At 36.6% G+C, this 21,767-nt stretch overlaps 1 protein-coding gene across 2 annotated transcripts; it reads left to right on the forward strand.

Moving 5' to 3' along the window:
- The first annotated feature begins 773 nt into the window (after window positions 1–773).
- Window positions 774–20,345, forward strand: sh3rf2 (SH3 domain containing ring finger 2). Of its 2 annotated transcripts, XM_051860667.1 has the most exons (12): window positions 774–916; window positions 1,003–1,103; window positions 1,353–1,716; window positions 3,687–3,953; window positions 5,488–5,583; window positions 8,657–8,962; window positions 13,577–13,698; window positions 13,953–14,123; window positions 14,349–14,590; window positions 17,018–17,304; window positions 19,098–19,372; window positions 19,655–20,345. In XM_051860667.1, coding segments are annotated over exons 2-12 (2,313 nt in total). In that variant the 5' UTR covers window positions 774–916; window positions 1,003–1,101; the 3' UTR covers window positions 19,836–20,345. The 2 variants fall into 2 exon arrangements, with proteins under 2 accessions (XP_051716627.1, XP_051716628.1); XM_051860668.1 differs by lacking the exon at window positions 1,003–1,103.
- The last annotated feature ends 1,422 nt before the right edge of the window (window positions 20,346–21,767 follow it).

Below are 21,767 nucleotides of genomic sequence, written 5' to 3' on the forward strand. Positions count from 1 at the left end.
CAACTTGGGTTGTTTTTAATTAATATTCCCAGCATTTTGTATCAATAGTAGGCTACAAATTTACATTTTGGTCGCAAACTACTACTGGGTGACAGCTTAATTATTTGTACTGTACACTTTTGTGTAGGTTTAAATGTATTAACATTTTGTATTTTTGTGTTCTGTATACATATTTATTTATGTTTTGAGTTTACTCTGTACATGTTTGTATAGGTTTCGAATGTGTACTGTTTGTACAAATTTGCATAGGTTTTGAATTGATGTATGTAAACACTTGTGTTTTTTTAATTTAATATACAATTATGTATATTTACATAACCCAATCATTGGGTTAAAAATAACCCACAGTTGGGAAGGTGCTGTACCCATAGTTGGGTTACTTGTTGGGTTATTTTTAACCCAACATTTTTTTTAGTGAGTGGCAAAATTTGCAATCCCTCACATTTTTAAAATTATCATTATATTTAACAAATATTTTACAAATTTTGTCATTTTAATGATTACGTCATCTTTATTGTTAATTGTAAATTATTGTAAAATATCACAAACTGCACTTTGTCTTTGACTCTAAAATGAACAGAAAATAAAACAGATCAAATAATATTTAGTTTGACCTCTTAAAACCAACCTTTTCTGAAGCTTAAGAGCAACTTCACTGAAAAATATCTGTCTAAAGTCTGACTATAATTCATTATTCACTAATTAATTATCATTTAAATAATGACCTATTATTTAGGTGAACAGTTCTTTTTGACTTAAGAAGATTCCGTAGTGTTTTCCGTCATGTTTTTGCTGGCCGAATCTCATTGACATTGCGGTGTAAGATGACACCTGTCCGCAAACATCCAGTTTAGACCTGCTCTCTCAGTCGCCTGTCGGCCTTTTTTCCCTCAGTTTTTCTATTTTTGACCATAAGGTATGTGAATATTTAACTGTATTTGAGTACAATGTTCAGTTTTATATCTAACTCACTTTCGCTGTGGACGTGTTTCGTGTAACCAGGTAGACTTGAGGTCACGTGCTGACGACTCGACCGATCTTGATTTCAATGAAAACTTGCTTTTCATTTCTGCGGGATCAAAATAACACACATGAATCTAAATGTAAGCTTAATTAATGTAGAATATTGTTATACAAGGTAAAAAATAATCATGTGTCGTGTCTGTGTTTACAAAAGCTGTCGGCGTTCACATCTGTTTACATATTAGCATACAATAGCGTGATGAGGTGGTGTTGACGGAAGTAGCTCGAGCTATTAGAAACAGAAATAATTATATAATATTGTGTGTTTTTGCTAAAGTAGTTCTGAATACGTTATCGAATACTGTATAACACGTGTGATCATGTGTCAGGTGTGCAGGAGGAGTGTACATGATGGAGGATCTGGCGGTTTTGGACCTGTTGGAGTGTCCTTTGTGTATGGAGCCCTTGGACGTGTCTGCCAAGGTCCTGCCATGCCAGCACACGTTCTGTAAATCATGCCTTCAGCAGCACGAGGCATCACACCCTCATCAGATGTGCTGCCCAGAGTGCAGAGCTGCTGTTCCAGGATCAGTGGAGGAGCTTCCTACCAATCCGCTGCTACTGAGACTCCTAGAGAACCTCCAGGAACGGGGTCCACTGGGCGCACCTAGGGACCGATCCAGATATGTGAGCTCTACAGTCCAGGAGGACCTTTCAAGCAGTTACATTCAAGATCTGCCCGAAACACAGGGGGTAAGAAGTACAACATGTTGCTTGCATTAGAGCTTGAATGCAGCTTTTGTCTTTTTTTTTCTGCACTTTTGTGACATGCACTTGAGTCGGTCTTGCCTGCATGTCGAGATTTTTTTGCTTTTCTTTGTGAATTTAAAGTTTGGTCACACTTTATATTAGGTGTCTATTGTGTACTTGCATCAAAAAATTAATTGTTAGGTACAATGTACTGCACTTTTGCTGCTTTTGAGGTGCATGCGGGTGAAGTTAGGGACAGGTTTAGTGGTATGGTTAGGTTTAAGGAGTAAGGGAAGGGTTGACAGTGTAATTATAGATGATTTTGCAGAAACTGATTACAGGTATTTAAAAAAAAAATATATAAGTACATTGTAAAAACACGTATGTGCACAATACGTGCATTATATTAAATGATTCATTTCAATGTTAGTACATAGTAGTTGAAGACACAATATAAAGTGGGACCAAAAGTTTTTATCTTTGATGTGGATTTATCATTAGTGTTGTTAAATATGAATATTTCCAAAAATCTGTCCTGAATGTATTATATTACATTGCGTCTGTTCTGTCACGCCACGTCAAACATGATGTTTGTTTTTCGATAGAACAATAATCCTGTGCTGCGTAAATTATGTATTTATAAATACATCAGTATGGGTTTTGTGTTGGGATATATGGGAGATCAGTTTGCCTTTCCGACTTGCTTAAGAGCTCACTTATCTCTGTGTGTGTTTAACAATGTCCACTGAAACACACTGGGCCTTAGTTTAGTTTAAGTAGGTCGGTGGATTTGAGTTTCATTTGGGAAAAAAGCCACTGCATTTGCAGCCACAAAGAGTAACACTGTTAAACTTTTGGGATGATTTTGAGCTCTTGGGAAACTTTTCCCCACTGCATTTGCCTCTAATTTAGTAGACATGCATACTAGAGAGATAACTTTTGGGATGCTAGTACGTCAAATGCATGTCTACTAAAATAGAGGCAAATGCAGAGGGAAAAGTTTCCCAAGATCTCAAAATCATCCCAAAAGTATATATATAAGTCAGTGTAATAATTTAAATGACATATCATCATTTTTGTGCATTACGATAATAAGAATTGGATGCATTTAAAGGGGACCTATTATGCCTCTTTTCACAAGATGTCTCTGGTGTCCGCGAAATGTGTCCATCAAGTTTCAGCTCAAAATATCCCACAGATCATTTATTATAGCTTGTCAAATTTGAGGAAAAACACAGCGTTTTTGTGTGTGTCCCTTTAAATGTAAATGAGCTGCTGCTCCCGGCCCCCTTTCCAGAAGAGGGTGGAGCTTTAACAGCTCACGCTTCGGTTGCTCAACAACAACAAAGCTGGAGAATCTCACGCAGCCAAAATGATGACGGTGTTCATCCTTACATTGTTCAAACCGGAGTCGGACACTGATGGAGAGACTCAGGAAGAAGTTACAACTTTTAGATGTTTCTGAATGGTTAGTGGATAAATTTATGTAGTTGCTGTGGAGTTGATTCAACTCATCGACTAGCATGTGCCGTCATGTTAATCTTTTGTGCAAATCCAGCGTTGAATTGACCCTCGTTTGTGAAGCAGTCGGCGTTTCCTTGCGAAAACAAACAAAATGTCGGCGCCGTGGGTGGAAATGTGCAGATTAGGGGCTGGTAATATTATAATAAGATCCCTTACCTACGTCACTAGGGGAGCGACATCTGAGCAGCTCGTTTTTTAATATGCTTTCAGAGAAAGGCTTACCAAAACAAAGTTACTGGGTTGTCCTTTTTCACATTTTCTGGGTTGGTAGATGCACAGGGGACCCGATTATAGCACTTAAACATGTAAAAAGTCAGATTTTCATGATATGTCCCCTTTAATTGTCATGCCGATAATGCCACAATGTAAAATCTTTTTTTTTCTTTAGAAGTTGGAGTAAAATATGATCCAGATATGTTCTTGACCGGCATCATTTTTATTTCTTTCAGGTGCAAGCCCAAGCTTTATATGACTTCCATGGTAACAAACCTGGGGAGCTCACAATGAAGTCAGGTGACATCATTTATCTGCGGTGGAAAGTAGACGATAACTGGTATTATGGGGAAAGCAAAGACAGCAGCGGTCTGGTTCCAGTCAGTGTTTTGCGAGTCATAAGTGAGCAGCCGCAGCCCCTGGCCCTCTGCCGAGCACTTTATGACTTCAACGCTAACAATCTGGATCCAGATGACAGCAAGGAATGCTTAACCTTCTTCAAGGTCAATCTCTTCTACTTTAATCAGTGTACTACAACTATTCAGTTTTGTTGGTACAGTGACCACGAAAAGTATTCGGACACTAAAAAATGTATGAATTTCATTGCATTAACAAATGTGACATCTGCTAAAATGATGCTAGACCATCTCTCAAAACAAACTTTTCTGCCATTTTTTTGCAATGACTTTGCAACTATACAGCCAGAAAGTATCTAAATACTTCTGTCTGTATATTTTTTGTATAATATAAACAATCCTCTTTTTGTGAAATGTTTTGTGTGAGAAGTGTTTGCGCTGTCTTTTTTAAAATATAAATTACACTTGCTTTCGGTGCTGGGTAGATTACTTAGAAATTTTTATTGATTCCAAATTACATGACAAAAATTGTAGTTAGTAACATAATACATTACATTACACATTTAAGGTAATATAATCTGATTACTTTTAGATTACTTTTGACCTTACACGTTTATCACATGGATTTAAATAGGATAATCTTGTACCATATTGATATAAAAATGCAAAGAAAATATATTGTATTATATAATATAAAATATATAAAAAAGTTTAAAAAAATTTTTTTATTCATTTACATGCATGCCATGTGACCATTAAATGAAATCAGAGAACTGTTTACTTAATTTTATTATTATTTATTATTGACTTACTTTTATTATTGTCCTACCTTATGGACTTAAATCTCATGAGGTTCAGCTGACAAAAAAGTTTCCTATGTAAATATGAAATTACGTGAATTTGTATATTTTAATGTGTTTGAAAGACAAAAGCCTTCCAAAAACAGGGTAATACAAGGTTAAATGACTCAGTGAGTGATATTAATTATTATTTGAATTATGTTTATCAGGAGTTGATTAGATATGCAGTGTTGCAATGCTAAGAAAACACTTTTAGGCTTTTTTAGAAATGAAAATTTAAAAGAAAAAAAAAAAAAGACAGTAGTGAGAATCAATGAATTATGAATAATTTACTGCCATTGTGAGAATAACATGTAATTATGTAATTGATAAAAAAGTAACTGTAGTCTGATTACATGCATTTTAAAAAGTAATTTTTTTAATCTGATCACGTAATCAAGATTACATGTACTCGGTTGCTACCCAGCTGTGCTTGCTTTAATGATATTCATTGATTTTTACATGTGACTGAAGTGTCAAAATACTTCTTTTGGCTATTGTATGTTGAGTATTACATGCCCCATTTCTGTGATTTATATAGTGGGAACTGGGAAGCAAATACATTTCTTTTCTTCAAGCTCTTTTATAGCAGTATTGTTAGTCACACCACAGGACTTGAATTATATAACAGTTTTGACTCAGGCACAGCTTCCATTAAAGGACATTTTCCTGGAGTGTTTTTTTTTTTTTTTTGAGAGCAGATGGTTCAAATGGGTCTGGAGCCGAGTTAAGGGTGTAATGGGCCTGCGGCTTAGAGTGATTCGAGCCAAGTAAATGTCTTCAGGGACATCCATGCACCCTCAGCTGCCTAACACATGGCTGTCTCTCTTTCCCCCCCACAGGGAGACAGCATTACTCTCATTAAACAAGTCAATGAAAATTGGGTTGAAGGTAAACTTGGAGACAAAGTTGGGATTTTTCCTTTGCAGCTCACAGAGGTAAGACAACAAGTTTTTATTGTAGATTTCAAAACATGGAGAATCTTTTAAGAAATGTTTAAATCATTTATTTACTCTATATTCATATTTATTGTGTGTGTCCCTTTAAATGCAACTGAGCTGCTGCTCCCGGCCCCCTTTCCAAAAGAGGGCGGAGCTTTAACAGCTCACGCTTCGGTTGCTCAACAACAACAAAGCTGGAGAATCTCACGCAGCAAAAATGTGGATTGTTTTTTCACTTGCCAAAACAAAGTTACTGGGTTGTCCTATTTCATGTTTTCTGGGTTGGTAGATGCACCGGGGACATGATTATAGCACTTAAACACGGAAAAAGTCAGATTTGTATTATATGTCCCCTTTAAATCTGCTTTAAAATTTAAACCAGGGTTCTTCAACCTTTTATTGTTATATTTTGTGTAAAAGTTAGTGTTGGACTTTAAGCCTGGCCTATAATAACTAGATATTACTATATTCACATACTTTGTTGTGGTTCTTACATTACAATTGAAAGCCACTAAAATAATCATTGTTAATGTGCATATAGTTGTGCAATACATTTTAAGTTTACTTAACACATTTTAATGTGAAAGGGATAATGAAGCATGCTGAATTTAGAATCTTATATTTGGTCATTTTTAGCAACTTTTTAATTTTTTTGATTTTTAACAACCTACAAACAAAACTAATGGACATTAGTTTCTTAGAAAAAAATAACTTCATCTTTGATTAAATATAGTAGTGGACTCCTGAACTTCAGCTTCTTAACTTTAGTTTGGTTGGAGTTAACTTAATATTTTTATATTTTCTTCAGCACAAATTAGTTTGAGATCAAAAATTAATTGGCAGACGCCTGCTGTGCCGCCACAGACCTCCTGTTGATGACCCCTGATTCAAGCAATTACAGTAATGAGAATATTGTGGACCATTGAGAATGAGGGATATTTGCTTAATTGCCATGAAAATAATGTCACAGAACAACAACAAAAAAAAATTAATTATCCTAAAAATAGACTTCTTTGTGCAAAATAACATATTTTTCTTTCAGTTTTAAAAATAACCCAGACATTTCTTGACTGTTTTGTACTTTCTAAACCTTTATGCAATAATAATTAGGGGCCAAGCACTGAAGGTGCAAAGGCACCTATTGTAATCATTGGCGTTCTTCTTCTTCTTCTTCCGTTTCCGCTCTGGAAGTCTATGGTAGCCCATAGAACCACTTGCGGGAAAGTTATGAAATTTGGCACACTGACAGAGGACAGTCTGAACTGTCACCATAGCAAATTTGGAGTCTCTAACTCAATCCCTCTAGCACCAACAGCTGTCTGAAGTTGCACTCACATTTATGCTAATAATGGCTAGAAACAACGTCATTTTCCGTCATTAAATTTTTTCCGCCATTTTGAATTTTCCAAAAAACCTACTTTTTCGAACTCCTCCTAGGCCATTGCTCCAATTTTCACGAAAATTGAACCAGATCATCTTCAGACCATGCCGACAAAAAGTTATGGAATTCAAGTCAATTTGTTAAACCATTTTTGAAAAACACGCGAAAGAATTTTACGTAGGGCTTGTGAAAATTGTCGCAAGACTGTATCTCCTCAACACTTTATCATATTCAGACCAAATTTGGTACATGTCATCACAAGCATGACCTGAGGCTACATGCTATGTTTCAGCGCAGCGCCACCTACTGGTCCGGAGATACGAAAAATTAACTGTTTGTCCAAAAATGATAAAAGTGGATTCGGGGCGTCATGCCGAGTTCAATGATATCCAATTTCCCCATATCGGCCATTTTGGGCATTGGCCATTTTGAATTTTGTTACTAAATGCTATATTTTACGAACGCATTGGTGTATCATTATGAAACTCGGTATGTGTCTTTGGCACCATGCCCAGAAGGCACTCAAAAAGTTACGGTGCAGTGCCACCTTGTGGTCAAAAATTATAATGAAATTTACAAAAACTGGTCTTTTTAGATTCTTTGGGTCATGCCGAGAACATAGATACCAATTTTGCCATCATCAGCCAAACTTCCTGTCCGCCATTTCGATTTTCTTTAAAAACCTACTTTTTCAAACTCAACCAACTCAAACAAAATTACTTTTGAGGCCGTATCTCTGCAATGCTATGGAATATTGACACCAAACTTTGCATGTGTCATTGTCACCTCCCTCTGACTACACCACATCAAATTGGTCACAGCGCCACCTATTGGTCAAAAGCCATTAAACCATTAAATCTTGTGACTGTATTTATGATTTTTCAGGCATTTTGCCTAAAATCATCTTAATATGCCTTTAATTGCTCATTGTTGCACTTGGTCTGATGCTCCTAGCAATTGTGGCATGACTTGTGCCTTCTTTGTGCTTGGCCCCTTAATGGCTGCTTGCAGCTATATTTTAAAATTGCATCACTCACTGCTTTGTGACGTGAAATCTCCGTCACTATTTGGCAATCTTTTAAATTTTCCCTAATCGTTTCTCTGTTTAATGTCACGATTAAATTCAGAACAATAGGCCCTCATCTCTTAGCACTCGTGGTGTCAGTAGCCACTTACGGAGTGTGATAACGGGCTTTCAGACGTGGTTATTGAGCTTGCTATTTGTGACGCTGCAGTCCTGTGACTGACATGTGCATTCTGCTCCAGTGAACTTCATGTGCCGCTGGATAATCGAGCTCCAGATAGGAGCTCTTTTCATTATCCGTGCACTGGATTATATCTGAGGTTAGTAAGATAAAACAGCCAGTCTCCCTCTCAGCGCCAGTCGGGCATCTCAGCGGTGACCAGCCAAGCGTGAAGGCACAGTAATGCTGTCTTTTACTTTGGTGGCAGAGCAGCACATCATGGGAAAAGGGAGGGGGAGCGTCACTCCTGCCCACATGTGCTGCACCAGTCCATCTTAACGTCGCGTTCCTCAGATCAGCAGCTCCAGCTGCCACTTAGGAAGTTTGGGGTGAGCAGGTGGGACTAATAGCTTTGAACTTGCACTTTTCCTACTGGCAAACTAAAGTGGCTTACCAGCATGTCTTCAGCTTCTTTTTAACCTGCTTTTGTGTCTTTCCGCTGTAGCCGAATCCGGCGGCATACGAGCTTCTGGAAAAACGCAAGAGGAGGGACTCGGTGGAATCGCACCCACGGAGCGGCGTTAGGGTCAACGCGGATGCTTACATCCACAGGCGGCTCGCTGGAGCATCTCACAAGTCAGCCAGGCCTCCAAATGTCAGTCTCCTGAACAGCCTGAACCATCCTCCCCTCAGCCAGAGCCAGCAGCCACCTCACATCAGCTCCACCGCACAGCCTTCCTCCAGCAAGACGCCACAACTCGCCACATTTAACAAACCACGTCTGAGGAGCTCTCACAGAAACTTGCCTAAGGTGAGCAGTCCCTGTGCGGCTGTGTTTTTATCACATTTTGTTTGTGTAGGAATGATGATTGGCTATTTATTTGCTACGCAGAAATGCGATTAGATAGCCACGCGTGTGATTTAGCTACACTGAGTGTGTTTTGGATGATAAATCATGCGTTTTAACATCCTATTCAGATTCAGAGTGAGATGATGAGTCAGATCTTCATTTTTAGATTTGGTGAGGCAATGTTTGTTTTGGTTATTTGTGATCCATCTTATATAGAAAAGGAACGATAATTATAATATCTTAATGTGCCCATGACGCAAAAGATTTTGTCAGTATTGTAAATTAGATATGCTTTGAAATCACTGCTAATGAATGTGATTTACCTAAAATAAGCAATTCCTTCTTGCATTTTCCCCTTAAAAATGAGTAAAAATGTTTCTCTCTGCTGTCAGTCTGAGATGTTTTCCTATACGAGAGGAAGCCAGCGTGCTTGAGTGCTAAAAATGCCCCATTCTCTGTTGCTGCTTTATAAGCTCATGACTCATATAGGGTTACATAACACTTTCCTCTTATCTGGTTGAAAGGCTCATTCCTTTCCACTGAGCAGTGACTCTCTCTCTCCTCCCGCCATCAGCTGTGTCATTAATAGATGGCGAGGAGAACATCACATCATGGGGAGGCGAATCACTCGGGGGGTCGGCTAACACTGGATTTTTGCATTATTTGTGTTTTTTCTTCAGGTTGTGCAACCGTGTGTGAAGTCACAGGAAACATGCCCACTGCTTTCTGACTCAGCAGTGTCATTCCGATGGGAAGGAAAATATTTAAAGAGATAGATCGCCCAAAAAAAAATAAAAAAATAAAAAATGTGTTTACTCATCTTTGGTGCAAACCCTTCATGAGCTTTTAATGGAATACAAAAGAAGATATATTGCAGAATTTGCTGGCCGCTCTTTTTCATATATTTAAAGTGAACTGGGGCAGGTGCCGTATAAAAATAGTCCATACAATTTCACCAAAAATTTGAGGGCAAAAAAGGTCCGTTGTCTATAGTGTAGTTATATATGAAGCACCGCTCACACAAAAGTCACTTTCAAACCAAGCAGCACCCTACACTTTGAATTCACACGACCAACTTGAACTCATATGCACGAGGAAATCTTTCGCCCCTAGAAGTGAAATTCCCAATCTGATTGAAATTACTGGATTTCACCTTTGAAAATTTGCTGGACAACAGTAAATGTGACCTATATGCAGTTTATTCCAAGTATTTGGAGGCAATATGACATGCTGTGAGGAGCAGATTGAAACTTCAAGTTATTAAAAATCTTATTTCGTAGATCTCAAATCGAATTTGTGCTGCTATATATTCAAATATGGGCTGCTTCCGAAAGCGTATAGGCAGCTGACTTGTTGCCTCACTGCCTTATCAGGCAATGACTGCGTAGGCAGAATCTGTGCATGAAAGTACCTCACGAAACAGGCTTCTGAGGAAGCATAAGAAATTTCTCTCTAGAAATAACATCAAAAGTGGAAAAATCTGGTCAAAATGTACATTTAGACACAAACTGAACATCAACCACAACTTTCAGACGTCATCTTTTTTTTATAGCTCAACTGTCACGGAATGGAAAGCACAGGATTGTGGGATGTTAAAGGCGGTGATGAGTTCGCATCACCAACTTGAACTCGTATGCACGGGGAAATCTTTCGCCCTTAGATGTGAAATTCCCAAAATGCGAGTTTATATTTCTCAATTCTGACTTTTTTTTCTCAATTGCGAGTTTATATCTCTGAATTCTGACTTTTCTCGCAATTACGAGTTGCAAGTTTATATCTTTTTTTTTCTCAATTGCGAGTTTATATCGTGCAATTCTAACTTTTTTTCTCGTAATTGCGAGTTTATATCTTGCAATTCTGACTTTTTTCGCAATTGCGAGTTTATATCTCGCAATTCTGACTCTTTTCTCAATTGCGAGTTTATATCTTGCAATTCTGACTTTTTTCTCGCAATTGCGAGTTTATATCTTGCAATTCTGACTTTTTTCTCGTAATTGCGAGTTTATATCTTGCAATTCTGACTTTTTTCTCGTAATTGCGAGTTTATATCTTGCAATTCTGACTTTTTTCGCAATTGCGAGTTGTAAAGTCCAATTCAGAGGGAAAAAAAGTGACTTCATTTCTCAGAATTGTGAGTTTATATCACGCAATTCTGAAAAAAAAAAAAATCAGAATTGTGAGATAAAAAGTCGCAATTATCTATTTTATTTTTTATTTAGTGGCAGAAACAAGCTTCCATACTAATTACATTTTTTAAAAGGCGAAAATTAAATAGATACAAGAAAGTTATAAATGATGGGCTCACTTTATATTAAGTGTGATACAGTGCATTTACTTTGTACATAAATGTACACAAATACTTGCATGTAATTACAGTTGTAAATAATTTCTGTAATTACATCTATGCTGACCTTTCCCTTAACCAACTTTAAACTTAACCGTACCATAAAGCCTGTCCCTAACCTTACCCATATCTCACCTAGATAGCAGCAACACAATAAGTACATTGTACTTAATAATTTTCTTTTACACAAGTACATAGTAAAGACAAAGACACATATGTTTTAAAAAAATTATTTTTCAAAGTTACAAGAAAATACTATTTCAGTCTTTCTATTTCAAAATTTCATGTTTAATTCAATGGGTTATTTGCTGTTCATTTGTAATTATTGAACATGATTTCAAAGTAAATCCTACACCAAATTTTTTCAGTGATATAAGCTGGGACTGAACTTACTTTCTTAAAATAAATGCTCTATTGTACTCTTGCGGCACTGTTAAGATACAATATTGGATTGCAGCACTTCTTATGTTAATGTTACCGCCTCGCTAGGATGAATCACCTGTGCTGTTCTTCTCCTTTGTAAGTCGCTTTGAATAAAATGTGTTAATTTATAACTCTTTAGGCCTTCTGTGTCTTCTGTGTCTTCTGTGGCAGTGCTGATGTAACTAAGCTGTAATCACCTGCTCTCTCTAAGATAATTATGGGAAATACTGTAGGTGTAAGTGTTTAAGTGAGGCGTGGAAATTGTCAAAGATACAGAAACTCTACAGGATTCACAGATCGCTTTCGTTTCATCATGCTTTTGTAATGCACTATTATTTGACTGGATCTCAGTAGAAGAGAAGGACTCATGACTCAGTTGCCCAGACATATTTCTCCAACAACCCATGTGACTCTCTTCCATGAGCCCACGGCCTTAATATTAGTCGTTTGTTATCAGTGAGGAAAAGTCTCAGTCTTCTGAGTCAGCTCTGTGACTGATGTCAGATGTTTCATTTGCGGTTATGTAACTATACAAAATAACTCCTGAATTAACCATAAAACTTCATTATAATTTATTTGTGAAATGTTGATTTATCTGTTTATAGTTAATGTTAGGGATTGCATAAAAGTTGGAAATAATTGATTGTTACATAATTAACTCTTTACAGTAGTAATAGTAATGTGTCATTAAACTTGCAGTCATCAAAGCTATTGCAGAAGTACAGTGAGCATTTCAAGTTCCTCATGGTCTTTCAATTATTTTTGGTCTTGTCTTATCAGATTTCGTCTTGTTTTTTGTTTAGTCTTTTTGTGTTGCTTTGTTTTGTTTGATATTATCTTTTTGTCTCTTTTTTTGTTTTTGTTTTTTACTTTTGTTTTTAGTCTTGCCATTTTTGTCTTATTTTGTTTTTGTCTTGTTTCCTTTTTGCTTTTAGCCTTTTTTTTTTTGTCTTGTCTTTTTGTGTTGCCTTGTTTTGTTTATCTTATCCTACTTTTTGTCTCTTTTATTTGTTTTTGTTTTGTTTTTTACTTTTGTTTTTAGTCTTGTCTTTTTGTTTCATTTTGTTTTGTCTTTTTTTGGTTTGTTTGTCTTATTTTGTTTTCACACTTTGTTTATTTTTTTTTTTTGTCTTGTCTTTTTTGTTTTATTTTATTTTGTCTTGGGGTTTTTTTTGCTTTGTTTTTTTCACGCTTTATTTTGTTTTTTGTCTTGTCTTTTTTGTTTTATTTTGTTTTTCTTGTTTTTTGCTTTGTTTTTGTCTTGTTTTGTTTTCAGGCTTTGTTTATTTTGTTTTTTTGCCTTGTCTTTTTGTGTTGCCTTATTTTGTTTGGTCTTATCTTACTTTCTCTTTTTTATTTGTTTGTTTTGTTTTCTACTTTTGTTTTTAGTCTTATCCTTATCCTTTTTGGTTTTTTTTGCTTTGTTTTGTTTTGTTTTCACGCTTTATTTTGTTTGTTTTTTGTCTTGTCTTTTTTGTTTTAATTTGCTTTGTCTTGTTTTGTTTTCAGTCTTGTTTATTTTGTTTTCTTGTCTTTTTGTGCCTTGTTTTATTTGATCTTGTCTTACATTTTGTCTCATTTGTTTGTTTTGTTAATTCATTATTATAAAGTAATCATAAAGTGCTACTCATAATTGTTTGCATATAATAAAAGACGTGTTGTCAAGGGTCTACATAAGCATGAATGTTTAGAGTTCAACAAATCTATTGTAGTGTTTCCGAAAACTTGTATTGAAGAGATTACATTGCTGTCAGTGTTTTTGCAAAGACAGGAAAATTACCAGTTACAGTACTTTCTGACTATTACAGAGGGACAGGACAATGAGCAGTGAAAGTCCGCCGACCATCACCATGGCACTGATTAACCCCCAGGCGTCCCCAATGCCATCAGAGAGCAAGATGTCTGCCACACAGCAGCTCTCCATCAGTGTGTAAGTGCTTTTAAGATCATATGTACCTTCTAAGAACACCTAAAAGATTTTCTTGCATTAAAACGAAAACATTTTGTAGATTGTAAAGATGCTTAGTTACTGCTTGGGTTTTTAAAGTGACATTTTTGAAGAATCTTTACATTGCTCATACAGCAAAAAAAAAGTATGGGTTTGAGTGAATAAACAGTGACAGTATTTTCATTTTTGGGTGTTTGTCTGAAATATTTCTTTACCTTGATGTATGATCTGTTTAGGTGCGCAGCGCTGTATTCCTACACACCCCATCGCTCTGAGGAGCTGGAACTGAGGAAGGGTGAAATGGTGGGGGTTTATGGGAAATTCAAAGAGGGATGGCTGCGTGGACTGTCTCTCAGAACAGGCAAAGTAGGGATCCTGCCGGCTAACTATGTTACACCTGTGCTCAGGTGAGCAGAAGAACAGTTACAACAACTTCTTACATTGTTTAATATAATAAACACATTATTAAGAAATATCGATTGATATAGGCTCTTTAGATCAGTTTATTAGTGCATGGAAGACCTGAAGAACTACTAAACAGTGCAACATTTTTAGGAACACTTTTATTTTTACAAGCACACGCCTATTATCTTGATAATCAAGTTTAAGGTAACATACTAACTTTCTCACAGAACATCTGCAAGGTTTCTTGAGCAAACCAAACCTGCCATTCCTAATACAAGCACATTGTCAACAAAACGACACACCCCACACAAGCCGCAGGCTGTTGTCCTGGCCCTAGACAGAGTAAACGGCGACACCCCTTCAGCAACAATGGCTGTGATGTCATCTGCCAGTCCTGGGAGAGCACCGCAGCTGGGTGGAAAGCAGGGATGGAGCACAGTGAGGCGCGCCTTCCATGCCACACACAGAGGTGAGAGCCGACAAGCCCCAGCACGCTGTCAACCTTAAACCATTGAAACTGTTATAAATCAAAAACTAGTCGAATTAGTGTTTTATTTACACATGTCATCCTTGTAAGTCAATATACATTACCAGTCGGAGGTTTTTGAAAGTCTCTTATGATTTGATCAAAAATACAGTAAAAACAGTGAAATATTATTACAGTTTAGAATAACTGTTTTTTATTTGAATATATTTTAAAACATAATTTATTCCTGTGATTCAAAGCTGAATTTTCAGCATCATTACTCCAGTCTTCAGTGTCACATGATCCTTCAGAAATGCTGATTTGCTGCTCAAGAAACATTTTTGATTATTATCTATGCTGAAAACTCTTCACATTTTTGTGGAAACAGCGATAAACTACCATTCAAGTTTAAGGGTCAGTAAGATTTTTGTTTTAAGGCGAGACACTGCAGGTGAATAGGGTAAAAAAATTAACTGATAGTTATCACCATACTTCCCCAGTGGACTGATTACAATAAGAATTGCAAAAATTTTTTTGTATTACAAGTTTTCTAAAATGTTGTTTAAATATGCAAATGAGGCATTATTTACTTAAAAATGCACTAATTTGCATAAAATCCAGCGTCAGATCTGGCAGGTCACGTCAGTCAAGCTCGCATCAGCTGACTCCCAGGTGACTTATGTCTACCTATGGGAATACGACGCCTATCACAGCATTCATATATAAGCTCCTCAGTATTATCAGCAGCTATTGCATTTCTCAGGAGCTAATTACCCTCCTCCATCCCCAGCTCCTCGTCTCTTCAGTCAGGATTGGCCTTAGGATTCCCATGAATCAGACTAATCCTTGAAATATGTGTACATGTTAAAATATTGACATTAATTATATCTGCATATGTTGGTTCTGTTCTCTTTACCCTAGGGGGGTTATTGCTGCTCAGTTCTTGCCCAGAACAGAACCATACCGCCAATACAAACTCTATGCTATTATCAATCATATTTGACGATAGTGGTCCTGACAGAATTTCTAGTACAAAAATCTGAGCATTGGATGAAGTCATTTTCAGAGTTTTTGTTTCATTTTTTTTTACAGGTTTTTACAGAGGATATCTCTTTTTATCACTCCATAAATTCAGAAAATACTGTCAACAGTCAGAAAAAAATACATTTTCACAATTTTTCTTTGAAATAAAATGTTGTATATAATCTGTACAATTATATATGAACAAATCCCTTGTAAAAAAAAAAAAAAAAAAAAAAAAAAAACTGTAAAGTTTAGTGTATGTAAGTGCTTCTGAAGTGAAGATATATGGCTCAGTGTAGGAGAAAAAACTAATTTTGAGAAAACGGCCTTAAAAAATATGTATTGTAATTGAAATCTATAGACAAAAATAGATAAAGTGCCAAAAAAATAAATGCTTAAAGGTGGATTTTGGATGTTTTCTTACCACTAGTCTGAAAAAACACTTTATTAAAAGCCTTTTTGATATCAAAATCGAAAAAAACAGCGTTTTAACCTGTAGTGTCTCGCTTTAAAGAAATGAATAGCTTTATTTAGCAAGAACACATTAAATTGAAAAAATGACATTAAAGACATTTATAACGCTACAAAAGATATATTTCAAATAAATGCTGTTCTTTTGAACTTTCTGTTTATCAATGAATATTTAAAAAAATGTTGCAGTTTCCACAAAAATATTAAGCAGCAAAAACAATGTTTTCAACATTGATAATAAGAACGAAATAATAATTGATAATTGATCAGCAAATCATTGAAAAATCATTAAAAATACATGTTCTGCTTACTGAAACACATGAATCATCACAGATGAGCGTATTTGATGGAAAAAGAGCAACAGAGATGGGAGTGAAAGGGTGCGTGTGGTTTCCCATGATGCTCTAGGGCGCAGGTGTTTGCTGGCCCACGCTGTGGTGCAGCACCTGATGGTCCCAGCCCACGCTGGTCAATGATTTCCAAAGGATCATGTGACACTGAAGACTGGAATAATGATCCTAAAAAATTAAGCTTTGATCACAGGAATAAATTACATTTTTAAGTATATTAAACTAGAAGAAAGCTATTTTAAATTGTAATAATATTTCACAATATTACTGTTTTTACTGTATTAAATGAATGCAGCCTTTGTGAACATAAGAGACTTCTTTCAAAACGATTAAAAAAATCTTAATTATTCCAAACGTTTTACTGGTTGTGTATCAGCCCTCTTTACAAAACAGGTACATGTTTGTGTACTTCGTTAATAATAATTTTGAGTTAATTTTGATTGAAAAAAGTATATATGGATTATTTTCTCTTCATATAGACATACAGACATTAACTTGCATGGGCTGTGTTTCTCCTGCAGCAGGTATATTTGTGTATTTGTTCAGTCAGATGCACTGACACACTTCTGCTTGGCCTTTCGTTTAGGGTTGCCTCACCACGGAAGCTACAACTCAAATTCCATCCTAAGCCTTCAGCCTCCACCTCAGGATTTGGGACAGATCTACACTTTCGGTCGCTCACCTGTTCTTCCCAAAAAGAGAAACGGTTTGTTCTCAAACCCCATCAAGACGCAGCATTGGGCATATGAAACAACAGCTCCCTCTGCTGGTGGATATCAACCAGTCAGCAGGGATCCTGTCCAGAAAGAGGCCAGCACAGCTCCTCAATCCATTCTGGTTAAACCAGATGCTCATAAGCACAATGCAGAGAAGGTAAATAAAAAATTATCTTGGAAGTGTTTAGGAATAATAGCTATTAGGGGTGTAACGGTACACAAACATGACGGTTCGGTACGTACCTCAATATTGAAGTCATGAAAACTAAACATAAAATTGCTTATTTTTTCTTATTTTTTTCTTAAACAGTTGTTTACTGAACAAATTGTGTCTCTCTCTTTAAATAAATTAACATTTTCTTTAGGATAAAAAAAATCTATCTCAGCCAATGCTGTAAACTATATACAAGGAGCCCTTTCTTGCACATTACTATAACATTAAAGATTATAAATTAACAACAGAGCCCAAACTATTAAATTCAGTTGCTATTTATTTTTTTTAGATATAATAATCAACAATAAAAAAAGTAAATTACAGGTTTTGCATTATTTTCTAAATCTAATTATAAAAATATAGCTGCAAGCAGCGATGACGGGCCCAAGCCCCAGTGCCACCTCCACCCCGGAGGATTTAGGGAAACTGTGCACCACTGGCAATATGCATTTCAACTGGGTGAATGTGAAAGAATTATGTAAAGATATAAGACTCTTCCTGTTTCCCTTTTTTGACGGTACTTAAATCCCTTACCATGGCAATACTATTCGAAACATCCAGCATCCATTCACAATCTTGAATGTCTTATCATGTTGAAAAAAATGGTGTGAATCTAACAAATCCCTTAGGAGTAGTAGTTTAAAATTCAGAGCCTGCTTTTTCAAAAATATCCAAATTCAAACCAAAATAGCTAATGACTGTAAATTAGAAAGTTGCCCGGCTCAATGAGATCAATATATGTACCGAGTTTGGTTACTGTAGGCAAAACTAACCTCGAAAGGTTTTTTGTCAAAAGGTGGCGCTATAAAGGCCCTTCTCCCCACCTGCTTCTAAGGCTTTGCCCATGTCTACTGGCCAACAACTCTGACATATGTGTCGATTTTCATGCAATTTGAAGCATGCTAAGGGGCTCAAAAACATCCAAAAAGATTGTTAAAGTTTGATGCATTGCCATGGCAACAGTATTTAAGATATCAAGAATCCTTTCACAGACCAGCTTCGGCCCGGCCCTGATGGTTGACGATTCCGACGTGTGCAAAATTTCAAGAGTTTTCGAGCACGTTAAGGACCCCAAAAGTGCCCGAGAAGTCGCAAAAAAAAAAAAAAAATAATCCTCAAGGCTTGGGCCCTAATTATTTTTCTACTCCAAATAATTTTTGAAATATCAAATAATCATTTACACAGTTACTGTGATAACTTGTTTTCATGACAAATTTATTAAAACATATGTTAAATATTCAAGTCATTACTAACAGGTAAAGTAAATATAATGAATATATATGCTAATATAGTGCATATATTTAGTGAAATGCTTAATTTCTGTAGTGAACTAACATGCTGTGGACACTAAATGACTTTCCTGAGGTAAATGTAATGCTACGTGAGATATTATCCTCAAGCTGTTTTATTGATGTCTTTCCGCAGTTGAAAGACTGGTTGAGAGATTGCATGTAAACAAATGTATGCATAGATCGTCTGTTCTTCTTCTTCTGCGTTTTTTCCTGTTGTGACGGTTAGCCTACAGCATTGCATTATCACGAGCGCCCCCTTCTGGATTGGGGTTTGAATCGCCTGTGACTGAATGTATTCATCGTCTGACTGTATGCACCAAAACGGGACGGTTCGGGACGAATACATGTACCCATGTGACATGTATACCCCTAATAGTTATGCTTCGTAAGGATTTCAAATGAACTACATCAGCTGACTGAATGTGTTTTTTTATGTTCTTTTAGCCAGTAAAGTCAGTGCGGTTCCTGACTCACGATGCTTCTCAGACAACATCAAAAATGGCATCCGCCTCGACCACAGGACATATCTCTAGTTCGCAGTCGGCCCTAGACCACTGGAACCCGTCAGCCATCTTAGGTCGGGATGGAAGTACATTAGTTCTTAAAGACACAAAAACACTTCCAGCCAGAAAGAGCACAGGTCAGGATCACGCCGCCACGGACTGCCTCTCGCTAAATATGAAGCCAGTCTTGATCAACAACCAGTCGGGCTCTAATAGGTAAGTTTTTTTTGAGTGGGTCTTTAAAGAGGAAGTATTGCGTTATCTGATCTAATTGCTCATGTGTGGGAAAGTTACCTAGAAATTAGTTGCAGTTTTTTTTTTTTCCCTCCTCCTGAAAATTGTCAGTCAGCAGATAATATTACGAGAGATCTCTCGAGATAATGCACCGAAACAGATAAACATTTCCTGTCAAGAAGATCCATTCAGATATGCTTGATGTGGTGCATTCTGAAAGAGGTTGATACTGTTTTTGATGTTCACAGATGTTGTTTTCTTTAGATATAGGGTAATGAAGGGATACAACGCTAAAACAGATGCAGAGCTCACGCTGACCGAAGGTGAAATAGTCATCGTTCAAAGGCCTCGAGCAGATGGAAGGCTTCTTGTGACCCAGGAGATCAGTGGGAAAACGGGCCTTTTCCACAGCAGCATTCTGGAAATACTAGACAGAGTCCTTTGAGTGCCACAGTTTCTTCTGTTATGTAATTGTTCTTCGATCAGTGCTATGTTTAGAGTCACACTGTTTTAGCCTGTTGTGTAATAAACCAAAATTAAAAGCAATATCCTGTGTACTTATAGGGTAAATGATATGATCATTTTTCATACACACCCATCCGGCACAAAAACCTGTAAGCTTTTCCTTCGTCGTTACTCAGTTATGACTGAAAAAATGTGCCTTTTTGTATGTTGAATCACTGTTTGCACTTTTGGATGGAGTGAGAGATGGAGAAGTTTGTTAATTCTGGGAAACCAGTAAGGCCTCAAGATTGTCTTTTTCACGCACAAATCCTGTTGTCTCAATATAGTAAAGGTGGAATTGTTTTGTTTTATAAAATGTCATAGCAACTATATCCTGATTTATCAGGTTTCCTGTTCTCAGTCCTTTTCTTCCCTTTTCTTCTTCTTTTTTTTTTAATTTTGGGAAAATGACGAAACTAATAATAATAAACATAAAAAAAAGACTTAAGAATTTTCTCTTGATGGGCTTTTTGACTTTTGTTCAATTAACTCTTTAAGTGTCACCCCCATTTTTGAGAATAGACATGAAAATGTACTATCCAAACTACATGATTATAATTCAAGAATGCTTTGGAGTACAGACCTAAGTTTCATTTTGTTTAAAAAAAGACACCCAGCAGATTATTGCTGACATGAAAACACTTTTGAAAACATTAAAACAACCTATGAAAAAGTTATGGAAGTTTAAATTTACTGTAAATCAAATGTACTGTACTAAACATTTTTTATTTTATATCTCAAGGTCTTTATTGTTATTGCATATTTAATACAATGAAATTCAGTTTGGAGCAATCCAGTATGCAGCACAATAAAAAAATATATTTAAGAACAGATAAATAAATAACTAAGAGTACACACAGTTAAAATGAGTTATTGCCCAGATAAAAGCCCAGATAGATAGATAACTAAGAATACACACAGTCAAAATTAGTTATTGCCCCAGAGTCCCAATTATTGTACACAGTCCGATTGAATACAGCTTACTATTATGTGTGCATAAAGTGCATTGCATGTTTATGTCTGAGTCAAGTCAAGTCACCTTTATTTAAATAGCGCTTTTAACAATGCAGATTGTGTCAAAGCAGCTTTACAGAGATAACTGGTATATAATTTTGGCTGCACAGCAGCTCTTAAAGAAAATGGTGTCATTATCCATCTTAAGTAAATTCAGTATTGATTCATTCCGATGTAAGAATCAATAGTTATTAATTTAGTTAATTTATCTATAATTTATCAGTGATGCCATCATCCAGCTCAGTTCAGTTCTCATACAATGGTGTCAATGCAGGCAGATCAAAACACTGTTGAATATCAAATGTCAAGTGTCCCCAACTAAGCAAGGCAAAGGCGACAGCGGCAAGGAACCCAAACTCCAACAGGTGACATCAGGTGGCAAACAGGTGTTAAAATGGAGGAAAAAAAACTTGGGAGAAACCAGGCTTAGTCAGGGGGCCAGTTCTCCTCTGGAGAACCGTGCTTTGTTACGATTCAGGCAGCTATCATAAGTCCAATGGGATCGCAACAGTCAAAGTAATTATTCCAGTTCCATCCAGTTGAGGATCGTATTCATCACGCCGGTATGGACGGTTTGTTGAGGAACTGTGCCACTGGTCTGAGGTTACTTAAGCTTCTGCAACCTGTCCACAGCCCTGGGAGAGAAACTGTTCCGCAGCCTATTTGTTCATGTTCCTGGGGTTCTTAGTCTACCTGAGGGGAGGGTGGCAAAAAAAGGATTCCCAGGATGTAAGGAGTCCTGCTGGATGTTTGTAGCTCGTGTGAAAAGACGGTTTGAGTAGATGTCACCCAAGCTTGGAAGAGAAGAGCCGACAATCCTTTAAAAGCTCATAAGCACGTGACTTCAATACTCACCCTG

This window comes from Ctenopharyngodon idella, chromosome 14, assembly GCF_019924925.1.
Source record: "Ctenopharyngodon idella isolate HZGC_01 chromosome 14, HZGC01, whole genome shotgun sequence".
NCBI classification, from domain to species: Eukaryota; Metazoa; Chordata; class Actinopteri; order Cypriniformes; family Xenocyprididae; genus Ctenopharyngodon; species Ctenopharyngodon idella.

Excerpts from the sequence above, each read along its gene's own strand:
- sh3rf2 (XM_051860667.1), top strand. Across the intron at positions 1,717-3,686 it reads ATCTGCCCGAAACACAGGGG|GTGCAAGCCCAAGCTTTATA; the intron begins GTAAGAAGTACA and ends TATTTCTTTCAG. Across the intron at positions 19,373-19,654 it reads AACCAGTCGGGCTCTAATAG|ATATAGGGTAATGAAGGGAT; the intron begins GTAAGTTTTTTT and ends TGTTTTCTTTAG.